Genomic DNA, 16010 nt, shown 5'->3' with positions numbered 1-16010 from the left:
AAAGCTGTCGCTTACACAGCAGCAGACAGGGTTTAAATATAAATTTAAATCTCATGGTCCACCTTTGTTGGTGATTAGGATCGGAAAGAATTGGTAAGGCAGAGGATAGTATAATGTTGGTCCTATTTTGATAGCCTGTATAATTTTAGACACCCACAAAATAGCCTACTATTCTCCCTTTGGGATTTGAACTACTGATTATTATAAAATAATAACCCATGAAATAAACTGTCTTTGTAATTTAGAGACCCATTTCTCTTCAAGTTCGGTTTTAATAGCTTTGTGACTCTTATATGAAGCGTAAATCAAGATGGTGAATAGAACACAGGGAGACTCTTCCATAACATCCAGCAACTAAATTTGAAAATAGCATTAAAGACAAACTTTTTGTACTTAACCAATTTTTGGTTAATTTGGTGATTTTCACAACATTTAGTTCATTAATACTGAAAATATTTGATCAGAAAACATGTCTTCTTCTGGAAACATCTGTTCTTTCAAGTAAGAATTGTATTTCATAGTTAAATTTAAGAATGAAGTTCTGCCATTTAATGTGTGATCCTTAGAAAAACAATGTTTTAGCAGACTTCAAGGAGTATTTTAGAGTTTCCTTTTTATTGAGAACTAATTTTAGGTCCAGAACATTCAATAGGAGATCTCTTGTTTAGTAGAAGTGAGAAATGACTGACTTTACTTTCAATTTGAAAAGTAGAAATATAAAAGTTGACCATAAGCTCCTTAGTGTCTGGGTTTGGTAACTTGCCTCCAACACCAACACCAAAGGGATTAGGTGGATTTTCCTCCTCAGGCCACACACTGCCTCGCCACCCCCGTCTTTCTCTTTTACTTATTCCTGGAGGTGATGCAGTAGAGGTTAGCAAATCCTATGTGCCCAGTCTACCTTTTTTTTTTTTTTTTTTCTGAGTAGACAAGACCACTTTCCTGGCAAGGATAGCAGTCCCAGAGCACAGAACATCGCCTTGTCCTCTGGATAATTAAGCCAGCTGGTCAAAGTCAGGCTGTTGCCCACTCGTCTCTTTTTTTGAAAATAACTCCATTTTCTGACTTGGCATGTCCTGTTGTTCTTGACTTCTGTCCATCATCTCTTTAGTGTGTTTTAACTTTGCTGGATTCCTTCTCACTATCCTGAGACTCACTGTTCAAAACCACTTCCCCTTTTCAGTCCTTCTTAACCAACCTCACCATATCAGCTGATATGCTCCATTCTGCCTGAGTCTGTAATTTGGAAACAAATTATGAAAGATTCCAGCGCCTCATTTCCCTGACTAGTGATATATTTTTCTTTTTTAACCTTCTTGCTAATCATCTAGCTTAGACCTTACTGAGTTCCTTGTTAATAACTAATGAAATTACACCAAAGCAGGAGGAAAAGAAGAAAGCCTGGTTTTTGCCGATCTTACACACATACCCCATGATATATATATATAATACATATTAAAATCTTTGATATATAAAAATCTCCTGATATATCACATATATATGTGATATATGATACAGAAAATTACATATATAGTATGCATATATAATATCTCCTAATTAGTTGCTGATCTATATAATATATATAAATATATGCTTCCTATATGCTGTATATGCCATATATATATACATATATATATGTATATATATATAAATATATATAAATAACTCTGATAAGAAATTAACAGATGGAGAAATACTGAGTAAAACAAAGGGTTGAGTTTTTTCTGTAAATATGCAAGTTTAACAAATTCAAGCATTATGCATCTGTTTTTGAAGTTTTTGAATGTAACTATATTAATGATGGTTTATTTAAAAAATACTCATCATGATATTTTCCTCTGTATAAGTTTGCACTTTTAGATTTTTAAAAGGAATATTTTCCCATCCCAAATCTAGCTGCTTTTAAGGAAATCTGTCCTGGTGGAATGGGTTATACGGTTTCTGGCGTTCATAGACGCAGGCCAATCCATCACCATGTAGGTAAAGGACCTGTATTTGTCAAGCCAAAGAACACTCAACCTGTTGCTAAAAGTACTCATCCTCCACCTCTCCCAGCCAAGGAAGAGCCAGTGGAGGCCCTGACCTTCTCCCGGGAACACGGGCCAGGAGTGGCGGAGCCAGAAGGTGAGAGTGGAAATAGATCATGGACCCAACCGTCTGTCTTGTGTGTGTTTGGTTTCCCTGTTAACACTCTTCTCAAACAGGGTTTTTAACCTCAGTACTATTGGTACTTCAGGATAATTTTCAGTGAGTAAAGTCCTTGGCCTCTAACTTTTAGATATGCTACTAGCACCCTCCCCTCTGGTTGTTAGAGCCAGAAACTGTCCAGCCCAGCCAAACGTCCCAGCAGGCCAAAATGACCTGTGACTGAGGACCACGGCCATAGGGTAATATGTTCATAGCAGGTAACGATTTTCCAGGGTGATCTCAGGACCTGCTGGGGCCACTTTTTCTTGGTGTTTATTCCTGAATGGTAATTTAGATCTTTGAGGGAATAGTCATAATTCATTTCTTTGTCTAGAAGGCCATTTAATAAATACTTATTTACTTTGCAAAGTGGAATCCACGGATTTAAAGAAGTTAAAGCATTGACTGAGCTTCCAGGAAATAGAGGGCAGCAGGCAATCAGGGATAATGGGAGGCAAGTGAAGGAAGACAGGAAAGTCCATTGAAGGGATCTTGGAAATTGCTTCGTGCAGTCCTTCCATTGGCCTTCTGAGAAAACTGAGACCTAGAGAGGGGAGGGACATGGCTTGTCAGATGTCATGTGACGAGTATATAACAGGGCCAACAAGCACAGTTTTCCAAGAAGGCAGGTAAGGCTTTATATTTTAGGAGGAGTCTAGAGACAATTAACTTTGATTGTATCTCTTTATAAAAGCCAGCATGTTCAATACCTTGAGTATCTGTATTATAAAAATTCTCACCCCAGATAGAAGGAATAAAAATTTTAGATTTGTATGACATGTACATTGTCTCTAATGAAGCTTCTGTTGGCTTTTCACAGTTTATTAGGTCAGAATTTAGGAATGGATTTTGTGAGGAGAGAAGGTACCTAGGTTCTAGAGAGAGCTTTCTTCAGGGCTCTGAGTCTTTCTGTGTTCTAGGTCTGTTTCATTTCACTCTTTCACTCTGTTGTACTTCTTTGGCTAGGCAGAACAGGTAGGACCTCACCTAGATTTGACAGTATTGACCCATTTGCTTCTACACAGTTGGGGTCTCCTGGCCACATGTTTGCAACTACTCATCCTTTGCACAGGCAGGAGGAAATGGCCTCTGGTCCCAGATGCTGCCTCATGACTTTCTTGGTGGGTTAGGCAGGATGGACAGTTAGTTGACTTTTCCAACCACAAGAATAAAGCAGCAGCGATAAGCTATCAGGTACCCTGATTGCTTTGGGGAGTTAAGCATCTACCGAAATTGTACACTTATGTTTATGGAGACACTGATCAGTGAGGAAAAACCCCAGTAATCGTTGATCACAGGCTTGAGGAGTAATACTAAGGACTGATTAATGGAACGTAAGTTTTCTAAATACAAAGACACAACTACTACCTCACAACAATGTCATGATTGTTTAATATGGAATTTGTTCATCATATTAATGTTAATCTCTAATTAGATTTAATTGGCCTGTGATTTCTTTCCTCCTAATTTAGTTAGCTTATCTTACTGGAGTTCTCTTACTTAAATAAAGACTAGGAGGACAGTACCCATTCTTAGATCTCTTATTGAAATAAGTGGCTTTCTTTTTAAACATAAACATCAGAAAGTATTTTAAACATTATTTATTACATTAAGGATAAGTATGTGGCCAACTAATGAAAATGTTTGTTTTGTTTTGTTTTTGTGATATGGGATATTCCATAAAAGTCAGATTAGGCATAAAATAATGTGCCAGAAAGTGTTGTTTCCTTTAACTTTTTCAGTTAATGAGGGAGTTGGAAAGAATTTCATCGCATCTACCTGAACTCCTGTAGTTAAGGAATGACATAACATGGATAGTTTTTCTGTTGGTTGTGTGTAAAATTCTCCACAATGACCATAATTCTGCATTTTATTGAGTTTGATTCTTAATCCTTTTGGGGTGATAGTGGACTTCTATTGCTTTTTAAAAATATAACTGTTAATGTGGTGGATTGACTTAAATTGTACTAATGTTCTTCTTTCTTTTCTGGTTTTAGTGGCAACTGCACCCCCTGAGAAGGTAATTTATTCATTGTTTGCAAGTCTTTTTTACCATCAAAATGATTTTCTTTTAGAATATGTATGGATTCTTTTTAGACTTAAATGTAGTAACATGTCCATTATTCATTACTTGGTTTGAGGAAATCTAGCATTCATTCATGAAATATTTATTGAACACCGACTATATAACTGGCACTATCCTGAGTGTTAGGAAAACAATAGAGAACAAATCAGACAAAACTCCTTGTTCTCATGGAACTTAAATTCTAGTAAGAGAAGAAGGCACGACTAATGGAATCAGAGGATTACACAGAATTCAGATCAATTCATGGCCTGGACTATGGATGGAAAGAAAGTGTTCTGACATGTTTATGCAAGTGTGTATTCTCAGAGCACATATATGCTAAGCGAAGTACTTCTTAATTCAACTAAAATTTAACATGCATGTTTGATTAAATTAGAATAAGAACAGAACTTACCCTTGTTAGGTAATAATCCAATCCAATACTAGAGTATTGGTTCTTAGAAATTTCAATCCAATATTAGAATATTGGTTCCTAGAAATTTCAGGGAAATATTTAATCAACTTGCTGGGGTTTTTTTTTTTTGGCATAAAATGGGACTATTAACTGTGAGATTTATTAATAGAAAATATGGAAATTTGCTGCAGGGAGCGTGTGGGGGGTAGGTGCCTGGGTGGCTCAGTCAGTTAAGCGTCTGACTTCAGCTCAGGTCACAATCCCATGGTTTGTGACTTCAAGTCCCGCATCAGACTCTCCACTGACACTGTGGATCCTGCTTGGAATTGTCTCTCTTTCTCCCTATCTCTCTGTCCCTCCCCTACTCTCTCTCTCTCTCAAAATAAATAAATGAACTAAAAAAATAATTGCTGGATCTAACTCCTATCTATATAATATTGTTCCCCATCTGAATCTAGCTGTGTTTCTTTAATAACATGAAAATTCAATCATTATTAAATGTTCATACATTTATATATCACTCAGTTGGCAAGAATGCAGTATTAGAATTTAGAGAGCGTGAACACATATATAAATTATTATAAATAATTTTAAAAACCTTTAGCTTATAAACATGGGACAGAATAACTTTAAATGCTCTAACATAAGTGCTGAAAGAATCCAGACAAGGAGGAAGTAGGATTTTGGAGTGATAGCACCCAAGAAAGAAGAATGTTGTTATATTGACCCGAGAAGAGGGACAACACATAGGCATATTTGATACGCACATTTGCAACTCCCGGATAGGGTCTCTAAAGGTCGGTGTACAGTCATTTGCATGTTGTTGATTTTGAATTCAGTTCTGGTAGATACGCAGAAGGAATCATTCGCTGCGTGAACAGAGGAGCCAGCTCCCTGATAACCTCATCTTATTGAATAATCGCTGTTTTCTGTGCTGTTGATAATTGAGTGTATGGTAACTCTCCTGAAGGGTCTTAAAGAGGGCCTCAATGTTTTCTTGTATACATACACTGTAATTTTTTTGGAGACGCGCCAGTGGGAAACATGCAGTCCTAGTCTTTGTGGTCTTGGCTTCTTGCAGAGGTCCCATGATGTTGAAGATTGATGAAGAGAAAGCGGGGTCGCCCAGGGGTGGGAAATGATATGCACAAAGGTGCAGTGGAGGGGACGGCAGGAGGTCAGTTAGGGGAGCCTGAGAGGCATGTTAGGAAGAGAACTTGGGGCTGCTTTGGAAAGCTTGGAATCCGAACCGTAGTTGTAATCCGTGGTGGATTACCTTGCTCTCCTGTCTCAGACTCTACTTGTCAAGGGGAGAACTGGCATTGGTTAGAAAGTCTGCTGCCCTGTACCACTGGGGGAAATTCTGTCTGCAAGTTGCAGGAGTGCGTAAACAGCTGACTGTGGTCTGCTTCTTGTTGGCATAGGCCATGAGCTGCAGGGAATGGGAAACTATGGAGACTGATTGAGGTCACATTTAATAGGTAATAGAAAATTAGTCTGTATTCTTAAGCAGAAGAGAAAATGTGGGAAAAGGTAGTTCAGTGTTTGTTATTTCTAGAAGATGAATTGCCCCAGGATTAACTGAGACAGGGAGACAGGGAGCTTAAGGGACCAATTAGATTACGACAGTAAGCATGATGAGAGAGAGTCTGGACCGCAGCAGTGGGCACAGTGGGTATGGAAAGATGAACAAATATAATAGGCAGTGCAGATGGGCAGGGCTTGGAAGGAGGAATGAGACAGCGAGGATTGCAAAGTGACTTTAAACCTGTATGGTTTAATGGCTGTGACATAGCATAGAAATAGACACCTTGGATTGAAAGCCTGAATGGTTTTGGAGGGGATGGATTTGAGGTACTGGTGGGATATCTAAACGGAGTTAGATAAACACTCATGCCGACAAAATAAGATCTTTGATGAGCTACTCAGGCAGGATATCTAGGTTATAAAAAGCAGAGGAGATAACTGAAGTTAAGAGAGCAGTTAAAAGGGAAACAGACTAGGGGAGTGAGCTTTCTGGAAGATGGCAGAGGGAGGGAGCGAGGGAGGGGATGCACAGGGCAGCTGTGACCAAGTCACCTGATGAATACATATAAGGAAGTGAAGGCATGGGCCCACCGACCCCGACCCCGCACCACTGTCCCTACTGGCCTGATGGGTCTGTCTGCAGTAGCCTGAGCAGCTGTAACTGGAAGCTGAGCCACAGGTGTCAGTCTGTTCCTTCACCTCCGGTCTGGAGGACAGCAGTGGGCAACAGGCTGCATATGGAAGTCCCAGGTGCTCCTCCAGGTCCCCGTTTTTCTGATGCTCTGCCCGCCTATCACTATGCTGAGAGCTGGAGGTGCAGAGTTACTAGCTGCGAGTTAATGACATGAGTGCTGTACCCATTATGCAATCTGCAAAGCGTGGCTGGCCATCTTCCCAAGGCAGAGCCACATGTCAGTGAGATGACGGTTTAGTTGTCTGTTGAGGTTTATTGTGCATTGTGTGAGACCAGATGTGGTTCCCCGAGCCAAGGCATGTAAGATGCCTGAGGGGACCTTTTGCTTTGGGCCCTGGGAAGTGGGTGAGGATGTATGGATGGGTCAGCATTGCTGGGGAAACCAAAGACTTGCTAGAGTAGCGGGCATAGCTACAGTTCATACATGTATTTTTTTCACACAATTGCACACTTTTTTTGTCCAATGTCCTGTGATATTTGTTGCCTTTTTAAGAGTAGAACTAAATAAAGATAGTAATATGTGAAAAATAAAAATAATTCTTAGTTCTTTTCTTTCTTTCTTTCTTTTTTTTTTTTTTTTTTTTTTTTTTCTTTTTAATACATCCACCCAGGAAATACCTTCATTGGATCAAGAGAAAACCAAACTTGAGCCTGGTCAACCCCAGCTCTCTCCAGGCATCTCAACGATTCACCTGCATCCACAGTTTCCAGGTAACCTCTGTTGATCTGTGCAATTTGTAAGAGTACTTGGGATAAAAAAGTGAGATAAGAATTCTTTTGTCTTTGATTTTAAACTTTAATAAATCATTAGAACTCATAAATGATGTGCAGTGTGAGACATATACTTAAGTATGTTAATATACTCATAATATTAGTGTGAGGATGGGCTTGTAAGTTTTATAATGGTAAGAGGAAGATAAGTTTTTCCAGTATTTTCTGTGGCCAAGAGTAGGTTTATATGTGGAACGTTATTGAGGGTCATCGTTTGATGGGTCATTTTTCTTGGCTTTTGAATTGTTCACATATATTCTTGCTACATGTTGAAAGCGGGGCTGTGTATTAATACCATGAGCTTTGGGGATCGATATCAGTTCTTAATTATCCAAGCACTACTGTGGTATGTTATGAGACTAAATTATGCTTGCGTTTTGAAATAGGATCTCGGTGCACCTAACAGGCTTTAATTTTTTCATCCCTCCTTCCTCATATAGTGGTGATTGAAAAAACATCACCTCCTGTGCCTGTGGAAGTAGCTCCTGAGGCTTCTACATCAAGTGCCAGCCAAGTTATTGCACCTACTCAAGTAACGGGTAGGTGTGGTGTTCCTTATGTTACATAGCCTGTGCAGGAGATGTGGGTCTGAGCCTCCTTTTAAATGGGGTATCAAAATTATGTCAAATGTATGAAGTTGCTCATGGCAGCGTTAGTCATCGTAACAAATATTTGGAAATAATCTAAATACTGTTAAAAAGGAAGAATCTTTAAATAAATTGTGGTACACATAAACAGTGAAATATCCCATAGCTATTAATGGTTTTTTTTAATTATTTTTTTCAGCTTATTTATTTGGAAAGTGGGAGAGGGGCAGAGAGAGAGGGAGAGAGAATCCTGAGCAGGTCCACACTGTCATTGCAGAGCCTGATGTGGGGCTCGAACTCACAAACCACCAGATCGTGACCTGAGCCAAAATTAAGAGTCAAACGCTCAACCGACTGAGCCACCTGGGTGCCCCGGCTATTAATGTTTTAAAAGAATATTTAATGTTATAAAGAGATGCCTGTGGCATAATAAGAAATACAGAACACAGTATGATTCCGGCTTTATTTTTTAAATGCTTACAAACACAGAAAAAGAGACAAAAAGCACATCAAAGTGCTCAACCATCACCAGTTACTGGGATCGTAGATCATCTGTTCTTCCATATATTTTTATGTATTTTCAAAATTCTTTATAATAACTTGAATCACTAGTAAACATTATAAAAATTTATAATGTGAAACAGATCAACAGCATATATGTTAATACCCTTAATGTAAAGCGAGCTCTTACAAACACAGCAATAAAAAATAATAGAAAAGTGGGGAAATAATATAATCAGATAATTTATAGAAAAAAAAGTTACCAAGAAACATATAATAGGGAATGTCAACTAGTAATCAAATAAATGCAAATTAAAATAATTATCAAAATGGCATTTAATTTTTACTAGAGTAAAATTGAGGTCGGGGCGCCCGGGTGGCTCAGTCGATTAAGCGTCCGACTTTGGCTCAGGTCATGATCTCGCGGTTTGTGAGCTTGAGCCCCGCATCGGGTTCTGTGCTGAGAGCTCAGAGCATGGAGCCTGCTTCAGATTCTGGGTCTCCCTGTCTCTCTGCCCCTCCCCTGCTCACACTCTGTCTCTCAAAAATAAATAAACATTAAAAATTAAAAAAATATATATATTTTTAAAAATTGAGGTAAAACACGTGGCTGAAAGAAATGTAAACTGGTTTAACTCTTCTAGAAAGCACAAACTGGCAAAATGTATAAGAGACTCTTAAATACAGAGAACAAACAGGGTTGCTGGTGGGGAGGTGGGTGAGGGGGAATGGGTTAAATGGGGGATGGGCATTAAGGAGGGCACTTACTGGGATGAGCACTGGGTGGTACATGTAAGTGATGAATCACTAACTTCTATTCTTGAAACGATTACTGCACTACATGTTAACTAGCTCGGATTTAAATAAAATTAAGAAAAAAAAGAATTTTAAAAAAGTTCAGAACTTTTGACCCAGTAATCTTATGTTAAAATATCTAGTGTGAGGAAATAATGTCCCCAAAGACTGAGACGATGATTTATATGAATAGATACTTACCACAGCATCAGGTATAATAGAGAAAAAGTGGAAATAATCTAAACATTTAACTATAGGGAAATAGATAATTATGTTACATCTATACATTGGAACATTATGCTGCCATCACATACAGTATTTTTGAAGTATTTTTATTAAAATCTAGCAGAAAATGGTCACAATGTTGTTAAACACAAAATGAAGTATGGAAAAATGAAGGAAAGAGCACTTTGCCAATTATATAAAAAAGACTTACATATTGAGAACATACTGGAAGAAAATATGCCAGATATTAGCAGTGATTATTTTTATAGTAGGATCCAAGAGGTTTGGGGTGTTGTAGAATATTTTCTATTTTCCATATACTCTATAGTGGACAAATATTTTTATATGGTCAGAAAAAGATGGCTAAAATGCATCATGCCAGAGTAAGGTCGGGATGAGGTTGGCAGGGTATAACAAGAGAAGCTAATAGAGGAAGGAGTGTGCAGCCTCTCTTAAGATAATCCTTCCTCAGAAACATGACATGAATGAATTTGCAAGTAAAAATTGTACTTGGTGTGTTAATTAGATGAATTATAGTGATCATTTCACAGTGCCTGCATATATCAAAGCATCAAATTATAATCTTATATATATATGGGTTTTATGTTAAAAACGATGGTACAATTATATAAATTATATAAAATATATATAATTTTTATATTAAAAACTTTGGTCCATTTTCTCAAAAATGTGGATGTGAGTTCTCTTAGATATTTGAATTCAGACATCAGACTGGAAAGTGTTTTTAAAAAGCACCTTTGGGGGCGCCTGCGTGGCTCCTTAGGTTAAGCGTCTGACTGCAGTTCGGGTCACAATCTCGCTGTTCATGAGTTCAAGCCCCGCTATCAGTGTGAAGCCCTCTTCGGATCTTCTGTCTGCCTGTCTCTCTGCCTCTCGCGACTTGCTCGTGCTCATTTTCTCTCTCTCTCTCTCCCTCTCTCTCTCTTCCTCCCTCTCTCTCTCTCTGTATCTCAAAAATAGACATTAAAATATTTTTTTAAAAAAAGTAAAAAAATAAATAAATAAAAAGCATCTTTGTGTCCGAGGATGAAATGCACTTCACAGAGATGTGCAGTCACATCAGGGTCTGCAGTGCATTTTTCTGTCGTTCAAGGCGCCTGCACCTGGAGCCACAGCCTTGTCCACTTACTGGACGCCAACTCCTTTTTGCTTTTCCTCTTAATACTGAGTTAAGTTGTAGAGAAATAACAGCTCTTCTAATCACTTCTAGAATGATAAAATGAAGTGATAGTGTTTGTTTTTTTTTTTTTTAAATGGCCGTGGCTAAAACAGTTACTCTCTATTCTGAAGTCATTTATGTGTCTGCTCACTTTATTAAACACATCTATAAGAAACTGCACCTTGGCACATCTTGGTCAACAAGGATCTTTTCACTTTTGATCTCATTATTAAAAAGGAAAATTGCAGTGTGACAATACATGGACAATTCACTAGGTCCAAATACTGTGTTTCTATATTTGTATTTTCCCATGTGAACATACAGCTTTGTGCCTTTTTAACAATGGCTGACTTCAGTGGATAGACTTCTTGCAAACTAGCTCTGTAGAGGTTAATTAAGTCTGGCTAGATAAATGTAGTTTCATCATTTAAATGCAGCTGTGTGAGGAATAACAAATTGAAGTTACTTAGCTTCAACTGAACTACAGAGCTCGTTTAAAAAAAAAAAAATGAAAGTAGCTGTGCTTTATGAAGTTGTTAGAAGACAGCTTAATTTGAGTTTGGCAGAGATACAGTCCCGACATCTGCTATCACATGTTTGAAGCATGAATATTTCCTTCCAGGAAAAAAATGATGTTAAATTTTATGCAACATTTGTAGGTGTTCCTACTTCCTATAGTAGAAGAATCTTTCTGAAACAGCCCATGGGGAGAATATTAGAGCATTTGAATTAAAATGGCTTGCAACTTTAGAGCTACACTGTAATCTGTAATTTACACTAGAACAAGAAGACTGTTTTGTATCAATTTTAATTTAAATCAAACTATAGATGTTCCCGTTGGCTTTATGTGAGAGCCAGACACATAGATTGAGGGAGCAATCTGATCAGTTCTGTCAGGAGTATTATACAATGGCTCTTTCTCCTAAAACACGGAGGAGGTAACTCATGTTTGTTACTATTTATTAGTTTGTCTCATAAATTGAAGAAAGTAATAGAATAATACGTAGGAGTCTAAAATAAATAAAATCAGCTTCATATGGCTTAGTGATGATACATTTGTGATTGTGAAATTAGAAGTAGCCTTTTCAGATTTCTTCAGACACACTTTGACATGTAATAAAGTGAGCCACATACTTGCAAGAAATAAGTGTGATATTTTCCACTCTTAACAGCTGATTTGGTGGCTTGCAACATTACTGGTATACTGTTTCCAAATAAATTATACATTTCAGCATATAAATTCTTGATTTAACATAGTGTCTTAATAGCTCTAGGATAGGTTAGAAAATCAAACCTCTGGCAAATATTTACAAAGTGGAAACATCTGTTTCAATTGTTGTGGGACAGTTTATGCTCATTGTGGGGCAGTTAGGAAGCCAGGGCATTTTTGTAAACCTTTCCATGAGCTAACATTTGATGCCTTCCTCCTACTCTTCCCAAACTTCCTCCGTAGCCCTTGCATACCAGCCAGAAATTATTCTTTTGACTTCCATGACTGCTTTGTGGAGACCTTTGTAATTATCATGGCCCAAACATTATAAAAACTATAGGCTCATCAGATCTTTTCCAGAACTCAGAACTGACCCCTTTAAAAAAACGTTTGTCCCTAAAGCGTATTACTGGTGTCATTACAGCTTCTATAAACTATGTATGCTGTTGGAAAATGAACTCCTTTTTTTTCATGCAAAATCATCATGCTTTAATATCTCCAGGATTTATTTATTTATTTACTTACTTACTTACTTGAGTAATCATATGATGAGGAAAAACTTGGAAGATCAACATACTCATTTTCATATTTTGCCAAAAAAACTTTATTTTTCATTTAATTAGAAAAACATAATAAAGATACCAAGCTCCTAAATCCACTGTTGGCCTTGGTGGTGGGATAAATAGAGTATTTGGTTTTCCCTTGGCTTTTGGTCATAGCTCTTTTTCCAAGATTCTAAATGGAATTCTAGTGAAAGAAGCAGAATATGGTTCTTGACTTGGAGAAAGTGAAGTTGTTTCAGAGGCACTTATAGTAGAGAAGGACCAGGTGGTCCTGAGGACCAGAGGGCATGTGATGGGCCTTAGGGAAGAGTTGCCTGGGAAGAATCTCTTGATGATCTCTCTGGGAAGCCAAACATGCTAAAGAAGGCAAGACCTTTTCATTAGCCTAGAGTACCCCAGAGACCAATAATTAGTGCTGCCTGTGTGAGGCTTTGCCGTATTCTTATGCTTATGTCGACACAATCTGCTCAAAGAACTGTATGTTTCAACAGAAACTGCTTCATTCTGTGGGAGGAGGGTCACATATCTAAGTGTGAGTGACTTCTTGGAAAAGTAAAAAGACCTGTCTTTTGTCTTCAGAAAAATGGAAAAATTAGAAGAACATGCCAGTTCTTTTTCAAGACGGCCTTTTGGTATAACAGTACTTGCTAGAGAATCAAAATCTCATAAGAGGGGAAAGCATGGGAAGAGGTAGTTAGGAGACTTGTGTTAAAAGTTCTAAGGTGTTTTGGAGGTGTTCTGACTCTCTGTTTGGAAGGGTGGAGTCGTGCTTAGCACATGGGCGGAAGGGAGCTCTGAGGCTGCACTGATGAAAGTTGCATTAATTAATTGCTTGTATTAAAAAATGGGATAAACAGGGTAGAAATCAAATACATTTTAGTAAATATCCCTCCACTCCTTTGATGTATCTCTTAGTACCCTCTAGTGGTGTCAGAGTAACATTTTCTTATATATGTTAGTGTCCTGCCAGCTGGGATCAACACTATCAAGCTGTGTCTCTATATAGTTTATCTATGAGGTAATCAGCTAAAGATTCTCAAACATGCCTCATAAATATCCTCAGAGCCTCTATTTTAGATTCTACAGTGGAAGAAAGGCCATTTCCTAAGGTTTCGTTTCCTAAGACTAAAGAGTATAATTCTTAAGCATTTCTCCTGTTTTAGAGCTGTCAGAAGAAACAGTTTAAATATGTTGGCACACTGTGGCATAGGAATGTATCGTATTTGAATTAAACATCACATACTTTTGATGGTTTTTGGTCGCACTTATAAAAATTCCATTCTAAAGCTGTGCTTGAAAAGTTACAAATATTCGGTTATCAACAAATTGGTGTGTGTGGCCTTTGGGACACTGAGTTCTGCTCAAGCATTATATGAAAACCCTAGATTTATAGCCTTTGAACTTGTTCTGAATCCTTGTCCCTAATATATTAACTCATCTTCTAACTTTTCTCTTTGCAAACTGATCAATATGTCTCTTGTTTTAAGAAAATGGCAAAGTAGACTCTAAAGGAAGATTAGTCATTACAAAGAAAATCGAGAGAAGTAAATACCAGTAATTTTCAGAGCAGGCATCTACCTACAGTATGGAATAGAGGGTTAGAGATGTGATTTTCACACTGTTCTTCTAAAGAATTCCTATTATAGAGAAAAAAAAATCTTACCTGAGTATCTAGGATTATAATCAGGAGAAGGTGACCTTTTCCTTTCAGATTTTTGTGGCATAGAAAGGATAATTAAAAAAATTTTTTTTTAAATGTTTTTCATTTTTGAGAGAGAGAGAGAGACAGAGCATGAGTTGGGGAGGGGCAGAGAGAGAGGGAGACACAGAATCTGAAGCAGGCTCCAGGCTGTGAGCTGTCAGCACAGAGCCCAATGCGGGGCTCAAACTCATGAACCATGAGATCAGGACCTGAGCTGAAGTCAGTCACTTAACTGACTGGGCCATCCAGGTACCCCAAGAAAGGTTAATTTTTGTTAAGGAAGACTTCGGATTATAAAAGTAATTCAAATGCTCATTGTAGAAATTTTGAAAAATGCAGAAAAATCTAAAGAAAATACCAATCCCCATAATCATAACCTGAGATTTATTTTCTTTTGTGTAGTTTATAATTTAGATCATATTCTATATTTGTAACCAATTATATCTTTTAACGAATAAACATTTTCCTATCATGCCAGTGATTATATAATTATGCTATATATGTTTTATAATTCATTTTTTGTATACTGCCACTTAAGTTTAAGCCATCATGTTAATTACTAATGTTTTTAGCCTTCTGGGTTACTTTATTTTTTTCATAATTTTACATTATACGGACTAAAGCACTCTATTTTTCTGATAGTGAATTAATTAGCACATGTGGGCTCACAAAAGGTATAAGTAGTTTGTAAATGCGATGCGTGCCATCCAAGTAGATACCACAGGTCTGTATTCATATGATTCCTTGTAAAATCCAGGGACTTTCCAGATGATTTGCACCAATTGTCTCAAAGTCACAGCGTAGTGACTAACACTTGATGAAAAATGAAGAATGTGGTTTGGGTTTTGGAAAGCTACCACAGCCGCAGCCCGCAGCCCTCGTTTAGGTCATTTCCATAGTGTTTGTTAAAGCTCTGATGGTCACATCCTCCTGCAGAATGCATGGTAGGTTATTGGTAATGGTAGCACACCTGTTTCTCTTCTCAAACCAAAGACGCTTCCAACAAGGCGGTTGATGTAGCTTACCCTGCTTGAGACCACCGTCTTCTCACACTGGACTGCACGGGCTCCTGGCAGCATGCATTTTAAGCCTTGTTGACTTTGTGTTGACAATGAGATAATAGCCCAGGACAACCTTGTTTTAATGTGCAGCTTCTTTGTTACATCTTCTTAAATGATTTCCAAAGGAACAACATTTACAATGCTGTTAATAATATAATGGCTAGCTTTTTTTTTTAATACATAAAGGTATTTTGTTAATTCATTTACAATTCACTTTTAAATCTACAAATTAAAAAAATTCAGGTATATGGATTATTTACAAGAATTCTTCCCCCTTATTTCTTTTTTAAATTTTTGCTTATTTGTAAAATTATTTTTAATTTAATTTAATTTTTTAAAAATTATTTTTAGGGGCGCCTGGGTGGCGCAGTCGGTTAAGCGTCCGACTTCAGCCAGGTCACGATCTCACGGTCCGTGAGTTCGAGCCCCGCGTCAGGCTCTGGGCTGATGGCTCAGAACCTGGAGCCTGTTTCCGATTCTGTGTCTCCCTCTCTCTCTGCCCCTCCCCCGTTCATGCTCTGTTTCTC

General features: G+C 37.7%; 1 protein-coding gene across 15 annotated transcripts in view; it reads left to right on the top strand.

Annotated features, from left to right (window-relative positions):
• Window positions 1-16010, top strand: part of LTBP1 (latent transforming growth factor beta binding protein 1) — a 402947-nt gene that overhangs the window by 269220 nt on the left and 117717 nt on the right. For 8 of the 15 annotated variants that reach the window (XM_045447182.1, XM_045447179.1, XM_045447178.1 and 5 more), the window contains 4 exons: window positions 1897-2124; window positions 4185-4207; window positions 7500-7599; window positions 8100-8198. In XM_045447182.1, the coding sequence (XP_045303138.1) occupies window positions 1897-2124; window positions 4185-4207; window positions 7500-7599; window positions 8100-8198 (450 nt within the window). The remainder of the gene's footprint in view (window positions 1-1896; window positions 2125-4184; window positions 4208-7499; window positions 7600-8099; window positions 8199-16010) is intronic. The other 7 variants (XM_045447184.1, XM_045447183.1, XM_045447180.1 and 4 more) reach the window with 1 other exon arrangement.

Source organism: Leopardus geoffroyi, chromosome A3, assembly GCF_018350155.1.
Source record: "Leopardus geoffroyi isolate Oge1 chromosome A3, O.geoffroyi_Oge1_pat1.0, whole genome shotgun sequence".
Lineage (NCBI taxonomy): Eukaryota > Metazoa > Chordata > Mammalia > Carnivora > Felidae > Leopardus > Leopardus geoffroyi.
Note: the sequence above shows the minus strand (reverse complement) of the source record. Positions and strands in the feature narration are given on the sequence as shown.